Genomic DNA, 13,017 nt, shown 5'->3' with positions numbered 1-13,017 from the left:
ATGGATGGATGGATGGATCATGGGCTCTTGATGGATTGCCATGAAAAGTTAAATCTGATGTAATGAAGGACAGCTGTCTACAAAGTTTTCCCACACCCGGGATTGCACTATGCCAAATTTATCCTAGTGACCTATTTGCATTATGCTATCCCTTGACTATTTAAAAGAATGACATTAGGGGCACCTGGGTGGCTTAGTCGATTAAGCATCTGACTCTTGATTTTGGCTCAGGTCATAATCTCACGGTTTGTGGGATTGAGCCTTGCACTGGGCTCTGTGCTTGATAGTACGTTCTCTCTCTCTTTCAAAATAAACCTAAAAAAAAAAAAAAAAAAAAGAATGACATTAGTGCCGAAAAAGAAATTTTCAATATTGAGTGGTGGAACATGGAATTAAACTGGTTTTCCCGTGTAGCGCTTTGTGATAGCTTTCCCAATCCAAATAAATTTATCTTTAGCTGAGGCGGCAAATGTAAATGAAACAGTCAGAATTAAGGACATACCTAGCAAATTTGGGTAGTTACTAAGCAAAACATGATTTCTTCTTATCTTGCAGGCAAAATGGATCTGACTCCCGGTTTACCATTATTCTTGATCGAAGATTGGATACATGGTCTTCTCTCAAAATTTCTCTTCAGAAAATCTCAGTAAGTACTGGGGTGCCTGGTTGGCTCGGTTGAGCGTCCGACTTTGGCTCAGGTCATGATCTCACAGTTTGTGAGTTCGAGCCCCACGTTGCGCTCTGTGCTGACAGCTCGGAGCCCGGAGCCTGCTTCGGATTCTGTGTCTCCTTCTTTCTCTGCCCCTCCCCCGCTTGCACTCTGTCTCTGTCTCTCTCTCTCAAAAATAAATAAACATTAAAAAATTAAAAAAAGAAAAACCTCAGTAAGTACCAATGCATTCTGCAGATACTTTTTTTTTTTAATGTTTTATTCATTTTTGAGAGCGAGCACGAGCGGGAGAGGGGCAAAGAGAGAAGGGGACAGAAGATCTGAAGTGGGCTCTGTGCTGACTACGGTGAGCCCGATGCGGGGCTTGAACTCACCACCTTGAGATCACAGCCTGAGCCGATATCAAGAGTCAGATCCTTAACCTGCTGAGCCACCCAGGTGCTCCCACTTTTTAACATTTTGATGTGTTAACATTTTGATGTGTCTTTCTAGACATTTCCTCCCCTGGGATAGAGTAGGGCAGTGACTCAACAGTAACAGAACTTAGCTCCCCTGTTGGATTCTAGCCCCTAGCTTCCCAAGACCCAGATGGAGAAAACAGTTTCCCTAAGAGAAAAACATGAGAGCTGCAGTCCTGCTCACAGCCTGGGTGATCTTTCACATCACTAGGCTCACGTGGGTGCGGTGGCATTGTCAGACCCTTCTTCATAGAAGAGGAGGGCAGTGTGGGACCCGTAGACTACTTAGCTGGCAAGATTGGGGCTGTCTGTAGAAGTACCGTGCGGTTAACCTCCTCTATCAGACCAGAGTAGCTGGGAATCAATATGTGTGTGTGTGTGTGTGTGTGTGTGTGTGTGTGTGTGTATATTTAATGTTTATTATTGAGAGACCGAGCATGAGTGGGGGAGGGGCAGAGACAGAGGGAGACCCAGAATCCCAAGCAAGCTCCACGCTCGGAGCACAGAGCCCAACGTGGGGCTGGATCCCACGAACCGCGAGATCGTGACCTGAGCCGAAGTCGGAGGATGCTCCAGCCGACTGAGCCCCCCGGGCGCCCCCAATACATTCTTTTCTTTGAGAGTCCAGCATCATCCATCATCAGAAATCTTCGTCTCCCCACTGACATGGGAGGCCACTCTCACCGGAGGAAGTTGATTTAGTGGCGAAGGCAAGCCAGAGATCTAAGTTGTTGGACTTCTTGACCGGTGTACCTTTTCCTGTACTAACCTAGCCAATGAGCGTAAGAAATCTACCGGCACTCACATGGTAAAATGCATGAGATTCTGTTCATACCCAGCTTGAATGATTCTTCATCTTGAGCCAATCAGCCAAGTGGGGTTTTTTTTTTTTTGTTTATTTCTTTAACAGAAGTGTTTAACTGTAAGCAATGGAGAGAAGAATACCAAATTCATACACGTGACTGAAATAAAATAGCAAAGCCTTGACTTCATGTAATATATTTTTGCTTTTTCAAGTGTTCACATTTATTAAGTAATGGTCATTCTGTTTCCTGACTAAGTACTGCAGGCAGGTATCATTATAATTGTCTCATAGCTGAGGGAATTACGTTGATATACACACTCAGGAAAGGTTTTGTGTGAAATCCAAGGTCAAATATCTAAGTAACTAAAAGAGGCGGAGCAAGAATTGAATTGTCGTGAACTTCAGTTGTTGCACTTTCCACCTGCTGCTTTCTATCATTTTCCAGATGGCTTGTGGATAGACAAAAAAAATTTTTTTTTTAATTTTTTTAATGTGTATTTTTGAGAGAGAGACAGCGCGACAGGGGGAGGGGCAGAGACAGAAGGAGACACAGAATCCCAAGTGGGTTCCAGGTTCCGAGCTGACAGCACAGAGCCCAACTCTGGGCTTGAACCCATGAACTGTGAGATCATGACATGAGCCGAAGTCGGACACTTAACCGACAGAGCCACCTAGGCGCCCCTTAAGTGTTTTTTGTTTTTTGGGTTTTTTTTAAAGGTAAAATTCCTTTGGAGAGCATAAATCTGCCTGGTGTATACTATTGAGCCGTGTCAATGGGGCAAAGTCAAGTCAAAGCTGTTGACCTTGCTCTGGCCTTTTAGGATCTGTCCTTGCGCTTGTTGACGAGATTTCAGTTTACAATTCTTTTCTACTTAATATAGCACTTGTTACAATAAAACACTTTTTATTACCCAGCCCAGCTTTTTTCTTTTGGCCAAAACAATCTGCTTGATTAAATTAATTTTCGTTGAGTGACCGTTTGGCACATAGCATCAGTTTTTTAAGGTTTTATTTTTATTAATCAAATAGGCCACTTGGAACAGAGGGTTGTGTTTTTTTTTTTTTTTTTTTTTTTTTCTAAACGAGAAATATCAGATTTGGTCTTCATGCTGTTGGTTGCAAGTCAACGGAGCAGAAATGACTTGTTTCTTGGGAGGTGTAGCTCCCCTTTCTGCTTTCCTAGGGACGATCTTTCAGTGGGGAAGTGTGAACCCTGTTCAGCACAGACCTTGGCACGCAGGGTTCCTTCATTCTCTTTACTGCCAAAGTGATGGCGCTGGGCAAGATTGGGGGCCCAGGTGATGAAGACGTATGACCGGCTATAGATTACCTTAGGTGTTGTTTCTTTTTAACAGGTTAAATGTTTCTGCTTGTGGTATAGTTTCTACACCCATACTCAAGAGCACATTCATTACAGGGGTGCTTGGGCGGCTCAGTCGGCTAAGCTTCCAGCTCTTGATTTAGGCTCAGGTTGTGATCTCATGATTTGTGAGATCGAGCCCCATGTCGGGGTCTGCACTGACAGCACAGAGCCTGCTTGGGATTTTCTGTCTCCCTGTCTCTGCCCCTCCCTCCTTCTCTCTCTCTCTGTCTCTCTCTCAAAAATAATTTTTTTAATGTTTATTTTTGAGAGAGAGAGAGAGAGAGAGAGACAGATAGAGCGTGAGTGGGGGAGGGACAGAGAGAGAGGGAGACACAGAATCCGAAGCAGGCTCCAGGCTCTGAGCTGTCAGCACAGAGCCTGACGCGGGGCTCGAACTCACGAACTGTGAGATCGTGACTTGAGCCAAAGTCGGACTGAGCCACCCAAGTGTCCCTGTCAAAAATAAATAAGTAAACATTTTTTAAAAACCCAGCACGTTAATTACATCCCAACCATTAGTAGCCATTGGGCACTGTTTGCATTAAAGATAAATACTGAATACAAGCTAATTTCGAGAGCAAAAGTTGGAGTCAGCAAAAAGGATTTCTGGCGAAAATTGCCACTGAAAAGATAAGGTGTAACTGTCTTTGGTATGTTACCTTAAACATCTATGAAATAATTACACAACCCAATTTGAAGACCTTAATTCGTAAATTCCAAAATAAACTGCGGTCAGGTTATACTTTTTAATGATGGGAAACAAGATTATTTTCCGTTTGTACAATTGGGGGAAATGTCAGTCTGGGAGAGAAGCCTATCCATTATTAGAAAGTTTGTGTGTTCTTTCTAGATTATCATCAAGACAACATTCCACCCACCGGTAACCTGTCACAAGGCTTAAACTCAGAATAGCATTTAACCATAACAACAACAACAACAACAAACCTGGAGTGAATTTTCAGTTACGGATCAGGGTAGGACAAGAACAAGGGTATCCGTTAATACTACCTTCACAGAGATTCTCAGCATTCCACCTTAAAAATCAAACTGCGTAGAGGAGAAAGCCAGTCCCATCAAGCCCCTAGGAGAGAGTCATTTTTTTTTTCCCCCTTTCTCCACTCTTAGGACATGCCTCATCTTCAGCGGTCCGGCAGGAGCTAATCCATGAGGTTCAATCTGGCTAAGTAATTGGGGGAATGTGTCAACTCTGAATCACAATGAGCAGCCGGGAAGGCTCGTCAGCTGACTAATCAGGAAGAGTGGGTGTTTTTGCTGTGCTGCCACGCTGGTAATGGAAGCAGCTACGGTAGCTTTGTTTGATAGAGATTTTTGGCTGCCGTTTTTAAATACTACCCAAGAAGCAGCTCATATTTCATCCGTGTTGCACTGACAACTGGAGAAGAAGAGTGTTATTGTGTATAGGCGAGATGGCAGAGGCAACTCCCCCGAGAGGCAAGATGAGGTTCAGAAGGAATGCGGTAAGGGCTCTGCCTGCGGTCCTGGAAAGCCTATATTCCCAAGTTCAAGTGCAGGGATGCTGCAGCATGGTGCTATAGCACAAACTGCTGCCGAATGAGGCTTTTAAAGGACAGATGGAGAGAGAACGGAGACTTGTGTTTGCATGAATTGCATTGATGCCATCACTGTGATCTTGACATAGGGAAACATAAAGGAGTCAAGGAGGTTGAATGCAATTTCAAAATCTAAATGTGATCAAGTTTATGAGGAAACATCGTCAGGCGTGTTATTTGTCGAAGGCCATGTGAGCAGTTTTGAATCGTTTGGCAGAGTAGCTTTAAATCGCGAGTTAAGATAATATCTAACAAAAGGATTCATCCTTTCACCATGGTCAAGTAGAGTGTGATATCATGGACAGGTCTGGAGCTGACTTCATCAGCGTTTGAAAAGGCAGCCCTTCCTGGGTGTCACTTACTGTTCCAGTGAAAAATTTTAAAAGTCTGATGACTTGAAATCTGATGACTTGATTGCAATTGTCTTCCAAATTCAAACTTTAAAGATGCAGAATTCTAGCCTGTTGACAACTTTTTTTTTTAAGGGAAAGAAGTGACTTGATTTTTATTATAGACTAGAATTTAGAAATCTCTCCATTCAATAGGTTTCAAACACTTTTCTAAGTAAATTTTTCCCTTCATTGGTTCACTTGTGTACTAAATTCCCAGCAAATTTCTTAAGTGACGTTTAGCTGTATTTTGGGGGTGTGTGAAATAACACTAATTTAATATCTGGTCATCAACAAGGTTTTAAATGTCACTCTTTTTCTTTGAAAAGTTAATGTTACCGATGTTAGGATTTAAAATACAATCCTTGCTCGTTGAAAAAAATCAAGACAACACACAAACATGAGAAAGTAAAAATCAGCCTTAGGAAGAAAAATGACATCTGGAATCAAAAGTAAGATAAGGAAACTAAACCAGTAAGAGTTTTATTGTGGTTGAAGGAGTGTTAACTTCAATGGGTGAGTAAATGCTTTATTTTCTACTCAAGGTCTTAGCACAGAATGATGTAGTTTAAATTATAGTTTAGGTTATGAATCTTTCTATTTTGACAAAATTGTGTATCTTTAGCTCTACACATGATTTTGTACTTTGGGAATAAATAGTTTCAGACCCGACAATTTGTAGTGTGCAAGAAATGCCTTTGTACGTGCTTCGTGGCATCGGGGGCAGCTGGCATCGGTACTTTTGTTATCAGAAGTAACTGGCTTAAGCTTCCGGAAAGTTCCCGATTCCTTTATGTACACAGATATTTTGTCGGTGACAAATTTAGTTTCGTGTATACGCACCTACGTTAATAGACACACAAGTGAATTCAGGACATGCGCACTCATTGACTACATATACCTAGTAGTAGACCAATAGACTACTGCGTTACACACAGTATAGGTTTCGCCAAGGTAACTATGGCGTGACTGTTGCACTGAAAGAGCTCTCAATCTATTTCGAGAAGGGAGGACATGTTCATAACTAACTCTTACCAAAGAACTTCCAGGTGGATGGCTTCATGAAGGAAATGAATATTGGTTTGGACCTTAAGCAAGAACGTAGGTTTCTATTACCTTTCTTTGTTTCTCTCCTCCATTCTTCTCTTAAATGAATTCTTTCAAGTGGCCCCTAGGGATCAATGTCTTGAAATGCCATTTATTGGATTAAGTCGGAAGCCCAGAACTCTAGTGGAAGTCGCATTTGTTCTGTTTACATGGGTTGGCTTGACCAGGGTAAAAAATGTGAAACTCACCGGTGACACAGCGGTTTGACCTTGCAGGATCTCTGGAGTTGGGCTGATTTTGGAGACTGTGATATAAGTAGCACCTGAGAGGATGGGACAGTGGATTTAAAGTCCAGAGAGAAGATTAAATGGGTTACTTGGTGGAAATTGCAATGACTGTGGGCAAGTGGGAGGGAGGGCATGATAACAGATAAGTGACGAGAAGGACAGACGTCAAGGAAGGACTGTTGCCCACGACTCTTCTGCCCCTGAGGTCATGTGGCAAGTTACTTGGAGGTCTGCAGAGTCACTCCTACTTTCTGTACTCTGTAAGGGCGCGGTGTGGGAGAACAGTGTGGAATTCGTTCATCACGCTGGAAATTCTTCTCTGTACCTGAAGTCACGAAATTGTCCTCGGTGTATTCTGAAGAGGTAGTTCGGACCGTATCAAGGTCAATCACATGGCCACGCCTGAGCGTTCTATTCTGTTAGGCTATTGGATTAGAGCAGTCTCTGTTCAATGGGCTCCGTGATGCCAGATTCTTTCCCCCAGTTTCTTTTGACCACTAATATTTGTCCCATTCTGTTAGATGTTCGGGTCAAGTGATTTCTGAACGCCAGGCAGCAAGTGTCAGTATGCATTCAGCCTGTGTAACACTGAAAAGTGTTCTGTGTCTTAGAAAGAGCTCTCCCTGAGGATTCAGGGCCTGGGTACCCCTGCTCACTGGCTGAACCCTGGACAAGTTACTGCACTGCTCTGTGCTTCGGTTTGTGCATCTGAAAAAGGCCGTAAAAGCTACTTGACCGCAGTGTTATGGGGGTTCACTAGGTAATGTGTGTACCAAGTCTCGCACATCTGTAATAGGCTTTCAGTCAAGGGTTCCGTCTTAGTGTTACTGCATTGCTTTGCCTTAGAGATTAAAAAACGGAGAAAGTCTGTAGGAATAGAAGTTGTTTTATCGTAACGTAACCAAACTTTTGCGATGTATAACGCACTTTAAACATTTTTTTCCCCAAGTTTATTTAAGAGAGGGAGAAAGAGAGCAAGCACCAGTGGGGTAGGGGCAGAGAGAAGAGAGAGAGAAAGAATCCCAAGCAGGCTCTGCACTGTCATCGTGGAGCCCTACACGGGGCTCGAGCCCACAAACCGTGAGTTCATGACCTGAGCCACAATCAAGAATCAGATACTTAACCGACTGAGCCCCCCGGGCGCCCCTGAACATTTTAAAAGAAATAAGTACAGAATCACAGACAAGTGTATACAGGGTGTATGAATTGCCTCTCTTTGGTACTACACAAAGGATTTAGGCGAGGTTAATTTCCAGACTTCAGGAGCGAGATGATGCATCCAAGTGTATGCCTTTTGTTGTTCTTGCTGTCCTTACTGCTATAAGGCTATGTAGCTGTGGAATTTGAGGGTAGGCGTGAGGAGAAGGGAGCAGATCTTCTCTAGGAAGGAAAGGTGAGAGAGCGAGCGAGCTAATTCTGTGCCCATTAACCGGAAGAACCAGAGAGATCTGTTGCGGGGGCGGGGGGGGAGGGGGGAGGGGGGCGTGTCGCGCATAGTGACTGGAGAAATGTCAGCATGTTCATTCTACGGAGGTGCCTTTAAGCAGTCACATGTTGAAACTCCAAAAAAAAAAAAATGCCCGCAAGAAGCTAAAAGCAATGCTGTTTCCTCTCCCATGCTGGCTTTTTTTTTTTTTTTTAATAAAAATAAAAACAAAATAAAATAAGGCTGACCTTTGGCCACATCGCTTTGCTCTTTTGACAGGCTCTCAAACACGATTTATAGTTTTACAATCTGGGGTTTGTGGAGAAAATAGAAATTGTGCTTTTTCATGTTTATATAACCATAAAGATTAGGGATTCTTAAAGCAGCATACCAAAGAATTTAGAAATGTAGTATCCCCAAACAGAAATGGAAAAGCTCAATGGTCTTGGGTTATCTTTGCTGTAAGATATGTGCGTCTGATACTAGTTATGATAGGTGATATGCTGTTTGTTCATTTAAACACTAGTTTTGGGGCGCCTGGAGGGGGGCTCAGTGAAACATCCGACTCTTGATTTGAGCTCCGGTCGTGATCTTGTGGTTTCTGAGTTTGAGCCCCGCAGTCGGGCTCTGCACTGACAGTGCGGAGCCTCCTTGGGATTCTCTCGCTCTCTGCCCCTCCCCCGCTTGTGCGCGCTCGCTCCCTGTCTGAAAATAAAATAAACTTAAAAAATAAACAATAGTTTTAAAATGGATTATCTTGAAACTTTTAGGCAAATGTGTGCATACTGTATAGAGAAAAAGCACTCTCTCTCCCTATGTGTATGCTCATAGTCAAACATCTGCAACCTGGTCTTAAATCCATATGGCCTTTCTGGTTAAAATTTCTCTAGCGCTCTGTCCCGTCGAGATTCTCCTAGCCAGCGATCACAGAGAGAGGAGCATATATTGATACCTACCCGTGTTCAGATGACATGAAGCTTTAGGTCACAGGTCACAAGCTGGTAGTCCAAAGATGTGTTCTGTTTAGGTCATACAGTGTTTCAACAGACTTTGAACTTGTTTCCCATCTTTAAAAATCCTGACGTTTCACACAACTCTGGATTTCTGGCTTCTTTTGAGAAATTGAAGATTTGGCAAAGCCCACCTTTCCACCTGACATTTAGCTGAAACTGACTAGTGGTGCCCCTCCCCCCCCCCCAATGCTCTCCAGTTCACCATAATCCCCACCATTTCCGGTGACTACTCATCATCTGGGAAGAGTGTGAGTTGCCATTTTCCACCTCCTTCAGTCTGTGTTTTGATGAAACCCTGCCTACTTCACGTGTTTCCATTCTTCCCCTAACACATGGTAGGCATTCACATTGGTCACCTTTGTTTTGGGTTTCAGGTTTAGACTCTTGACCTTGAACCCGATCCTTGTACCATCGTTGCCACGCTTCCCCAGATTCCTCCTGTTGCTCCTTTTTCTGTCCATTAGGAGTTTCTCCAGAGGAAGGAAAGCTGAAATGAAAATACTCTTTATTTTTCAATCATAGCCTGTTTAAGAGTCAGGGGAATGTGGCTTTTTTTAAAAATTAAAAAAAATTTTTTTTTTTTTAAATATTTTTTTTCAACGTTTATTTATTTTTGGGACAGAGACAGAGCATGAACGGGGGAGGGGCAGAGAGAGAGGGAGACACAGAATCGGAAGCAAGCTCCAGGCTCTGAGCCATCAGCCCAGAGCCTGACGCAGGGCTCGAACTCACGGACCGCGAGATCGTGACCTGGCTGAAGTCGGACGCTTAACCGACTGCGCCACCCAGGCGCCCCTAAAAATTTTTTTAAATTTCTAATGGTTGTTTATTTTTGAGAGACAGAGAGAGACAGAGTGTGAACAGGGAAGGGGCAGAGAGAGAGGGAGACACAGAATCCGAAGCAGGCTCCAGGCTCTGAGCTGTCAGCACAGAGCCCGACGCGGGGCTCGAACCCACGGACCGTGAGATCATGACCTGAGCCGAAGTCAGACGCTTAACCCACTGAGCCACCCAGGCGCCCCGGGTGAATCTGGGTTTTCATTCTGCCACTTACAAGCTAGAAGTTTTTGGAAAATTGCTAACCTCCCACAACCTCAGTGTATTACTTCCCTTTTGCTGCTGTAACAACTTACCACAAACTTAGCAGCTCGAAACAACACAAATGTATTCTGTTAACAGTTCTGGGATCAGAAGTCCAAAATGAGTCTCACTGGGCTAAAAGAAAGGTGTTCGTAGGGCAGCGTTCCTTCTGGAAACTCTGGAGGAGAATCCACTTCCTTGACTTTTCCAGGTTCTAGAACCGCCCACCTTCCTTGGCTCTCGGCCCTGCATCCCTGCCCTGGGCTTCTCATGTCACATCTTCTCTGACTCTCCTGCCTCACTCTTCGTCTAGTAAGGATCTTTCTGATTACATTGTTCCCACTGCAAGAGTCCAGGATTATCTCCCCATCTCAAGACCCTTAACTTCCTCATATTTATAAAGTCCCTTTTGCTTGATAAGGTAATATATTTACAAGTTCCAGGGATTAAGATGTGGGCATCTTTGGGGAGTGATTATTCAGCCTACCACAGGCAAGTTCTCCAGTTGTGAAATAAGGATAAGAATAGAATCTAATGTATGCACTCAGCACAATATCGTAATTATGCTCATGGTGATCATGATTCTTGTAAAAGGCTTTCAGTAAAAAGCGACATTCTCACCCATGGCCAGCTAGTCAGTCTCCTTTCCCTTACCATAAGGCCTTCAGAGGTCCAAAACATACATAAATGTGTGTGTGTGTGTGTGTGTGTGTGTGTGTGTGTGTATTTTAAAAAGTTTTGGGGCGCCTGGGTGGCTCAGTCGGTTAAGTGTCTGACTCTTGGTTTTGGTTCAGGGCATGATCTCATGGCGTGTGAGTTCGAGCCCTTGCATTGGCCTCTATGCTATCAGCAGGGAGCCTGCTTGGGATCCTCTCTCTCCTTCTCTCTCTGCCCCTCCCCCTCCTCTCAAAATAAGTAAATAAACTTTTAAAAAAAGTTTAAAAATGTTTGTGTTCGAATATAGTTGACGCACAGTGTCATGTTAGTTTCAGGCGTGCAACACAGTGATTGGATGCTTCTATAAGTTCTACTGTGCTCGGGGCAAGGGTAGCTACCGTCTGTTACCCTACAAGGCTGTACAATCTCATTTTCGGAATTCTTTGTGCTGCACGTATGTAAGTGTTTGCTCGAGAGAGTTATGAAACGGAGTCATTCATGCGAGGTTATGGATTTGCTGTAACTAGACAAATATGGCAAGCACCTTTTTAGGTTGGGAAAGTAAATGGGACCGGGATCAAAAACTCCAGTCTATCCGATTGGCACAGGGGATTCAATGGGTGGGAGGGATACAAACCATACACGTGGTCTGAACTGTGTGATTTCGTTTTCTAAAAAAAATAAATAAATAACCGACCGGTCAGATGGATTTATTCCTCTAAATGGCTTTTAAATTTGAGAGTAGCTGTTAGTTTAACGGAGCCCGTGTGTTCCAGGACGATCTGTGTGGTCGCGAAATAAAGATTCTCTACCTATCCCATCATGAAAAACACTGTAAATGCAAGTATGCAGGCAATAACTGAAGTTTTCATCCTTGATACAATTTTTCTTTAAAAATGCTACTTTTTGTGGGCTTTTGGCCACAAGTGAATCCCTAAACATTTTGAAGGAATTAAGGAAGGACAACGTATGGCAGAATAATCAGGAAGTTTTCCTTAAGCATGATATGATTAGAATGTAGAATTCTCTTTAGAAGGATTTTTTTTCCGGGTGTCCATGTTTGGGGCAAACCACTTTGTCAAATATAGGCAATGACTGATTCCATAAACGGGAAGAGCGTGCGACTCTCGGTCTCAGGGTCGTGAGTTCAAGGCCTGCGTTGGGTGTAAGAGATCACTTAAATAAATAAATAGATGAAGAAATAAATAAGTAAATGAGACAGTTAAATGAGATGGTTAAGGGGCGCCTGGGTGGCGCAGTCTGTTGGGCGTCCGACTTCAGCCAGGTCACGATCTCGCGGTCCGGGAGTTCGAGTCCCGCGTCGGGCTCTGGGCTGATGGCTCGGAGCCTGGAGCCTGTTTCCGATTCTGTGTCTCCCTCTCTCTCTGCCCCTCCCCCGTTCATGCTCTGTCTCTCTCTGTCCCAAAAATAAATAAACGTTGAAAAAAAAATTTAGAAAAAAAAATAAATGAGATGGTTAAAATGTTAAAAATAATAGCTACATAACATCCCTGACTTTTAAGCAGCGGAGCACCCCCAAACCCTGCCTGGATTTGCTTCCCTGTGGATTCTATAGACCATGATTCTGCTTTTTCTCTCCTCTCTCCTTTGTTCCCTGCCGTGTGATGGACCTCGGACCTAGGTGCTGGGACAACCTTGCTCTCCCGGGCGTGGCAGGCTAGAGACCAATGGCTTTAAGTTGGTCAGGCTTAGGGCCACCTAGAGATTTCCTATGTGATACCAGAGACTATGGTGTTAAGGAAAGTCCGAGAAAAAAAGATGATGAGACCAGATCAACCTAGGGTCCATGAAAGAACAAAACACATTTTGCCATAAGTGTTGACAGAGGCCGGGTGCTTTCAGTTCCATCTGAAAGAAAAAAAAAAAGTGGAAAGGCAGCTGGGTCAAGGCAGGAAAGTTTAATGGTTTTGGGAACTTACCCGTGTGAAGAAGAAGGAGAGGCTTAACTCCTAAAGCAAATGGCATCGAACTAGAATCTATGCTTTCTATCTAAAAATAGGCCCAGAGGGGCGCCTGGGTGACTCAGTTGGTTAAGCAACTAACTTCGGCTCAGGTCATGATCTCGAGGTCTGTGAGTTCAAGCCCCGCGTCGGGCTCTGTGCTGACAGCTCGAAGCCTAGAGCCTGCTTTGGAGTCTGTGTCTCCCTCTCTGCCCTTGGCCCGCTCGCGCTCTGTGTGTGTGTGTCTCTCTCAAAAATAATAAACATTAAAAAAAAAATTTAAAAATAGG

At 43.8% G+C, this 13,017-nt stretch overlaps 1 protein-coding gene across 1 annotated transcript in view; it reads left to right on the top strand.

The window, feature by feature from the left end:
* MCF2 (MCF.2 cell line derived transforming sequence) overlaps positions 1 to 13,017 on the top strand; it is a 101,321-nt gene that overhangs the window by 26,282 nt on the left and 62,022 nt on the right. Inside the window, exon 4 of the mRNA XM_047082056.1 lies at positions 556 to 646. Within this exon, the coding sequence (XP_046938012.1) occupies positions 556 to 646 (91 nt within the window). The remainder of the gene's footprint in view (positions 1 to 555; positions 647 to 13,017) is intronic.

Source organism: Lynx rufus, unplaced genomic scaffold (genome assembly GCF_022079265.1).
Source record: "Lynx rufus isolate CCGP_SWC_20201006 ecotype Redwood Valley unplaced genomic scaffold, mLynRuf1.p SCAF_19, whole genome shotgun sequence".
Lineage (NCBI taxonomy): Eukaryota > Metazoa > Chordata > Mammalia > Carnivora > Felidae > Lynx > Lynx rufus.
Note: the sequence above shows the minus strand (reverse complement) of the source record. Positions and strands in the feature narration are given on the sequence as shown.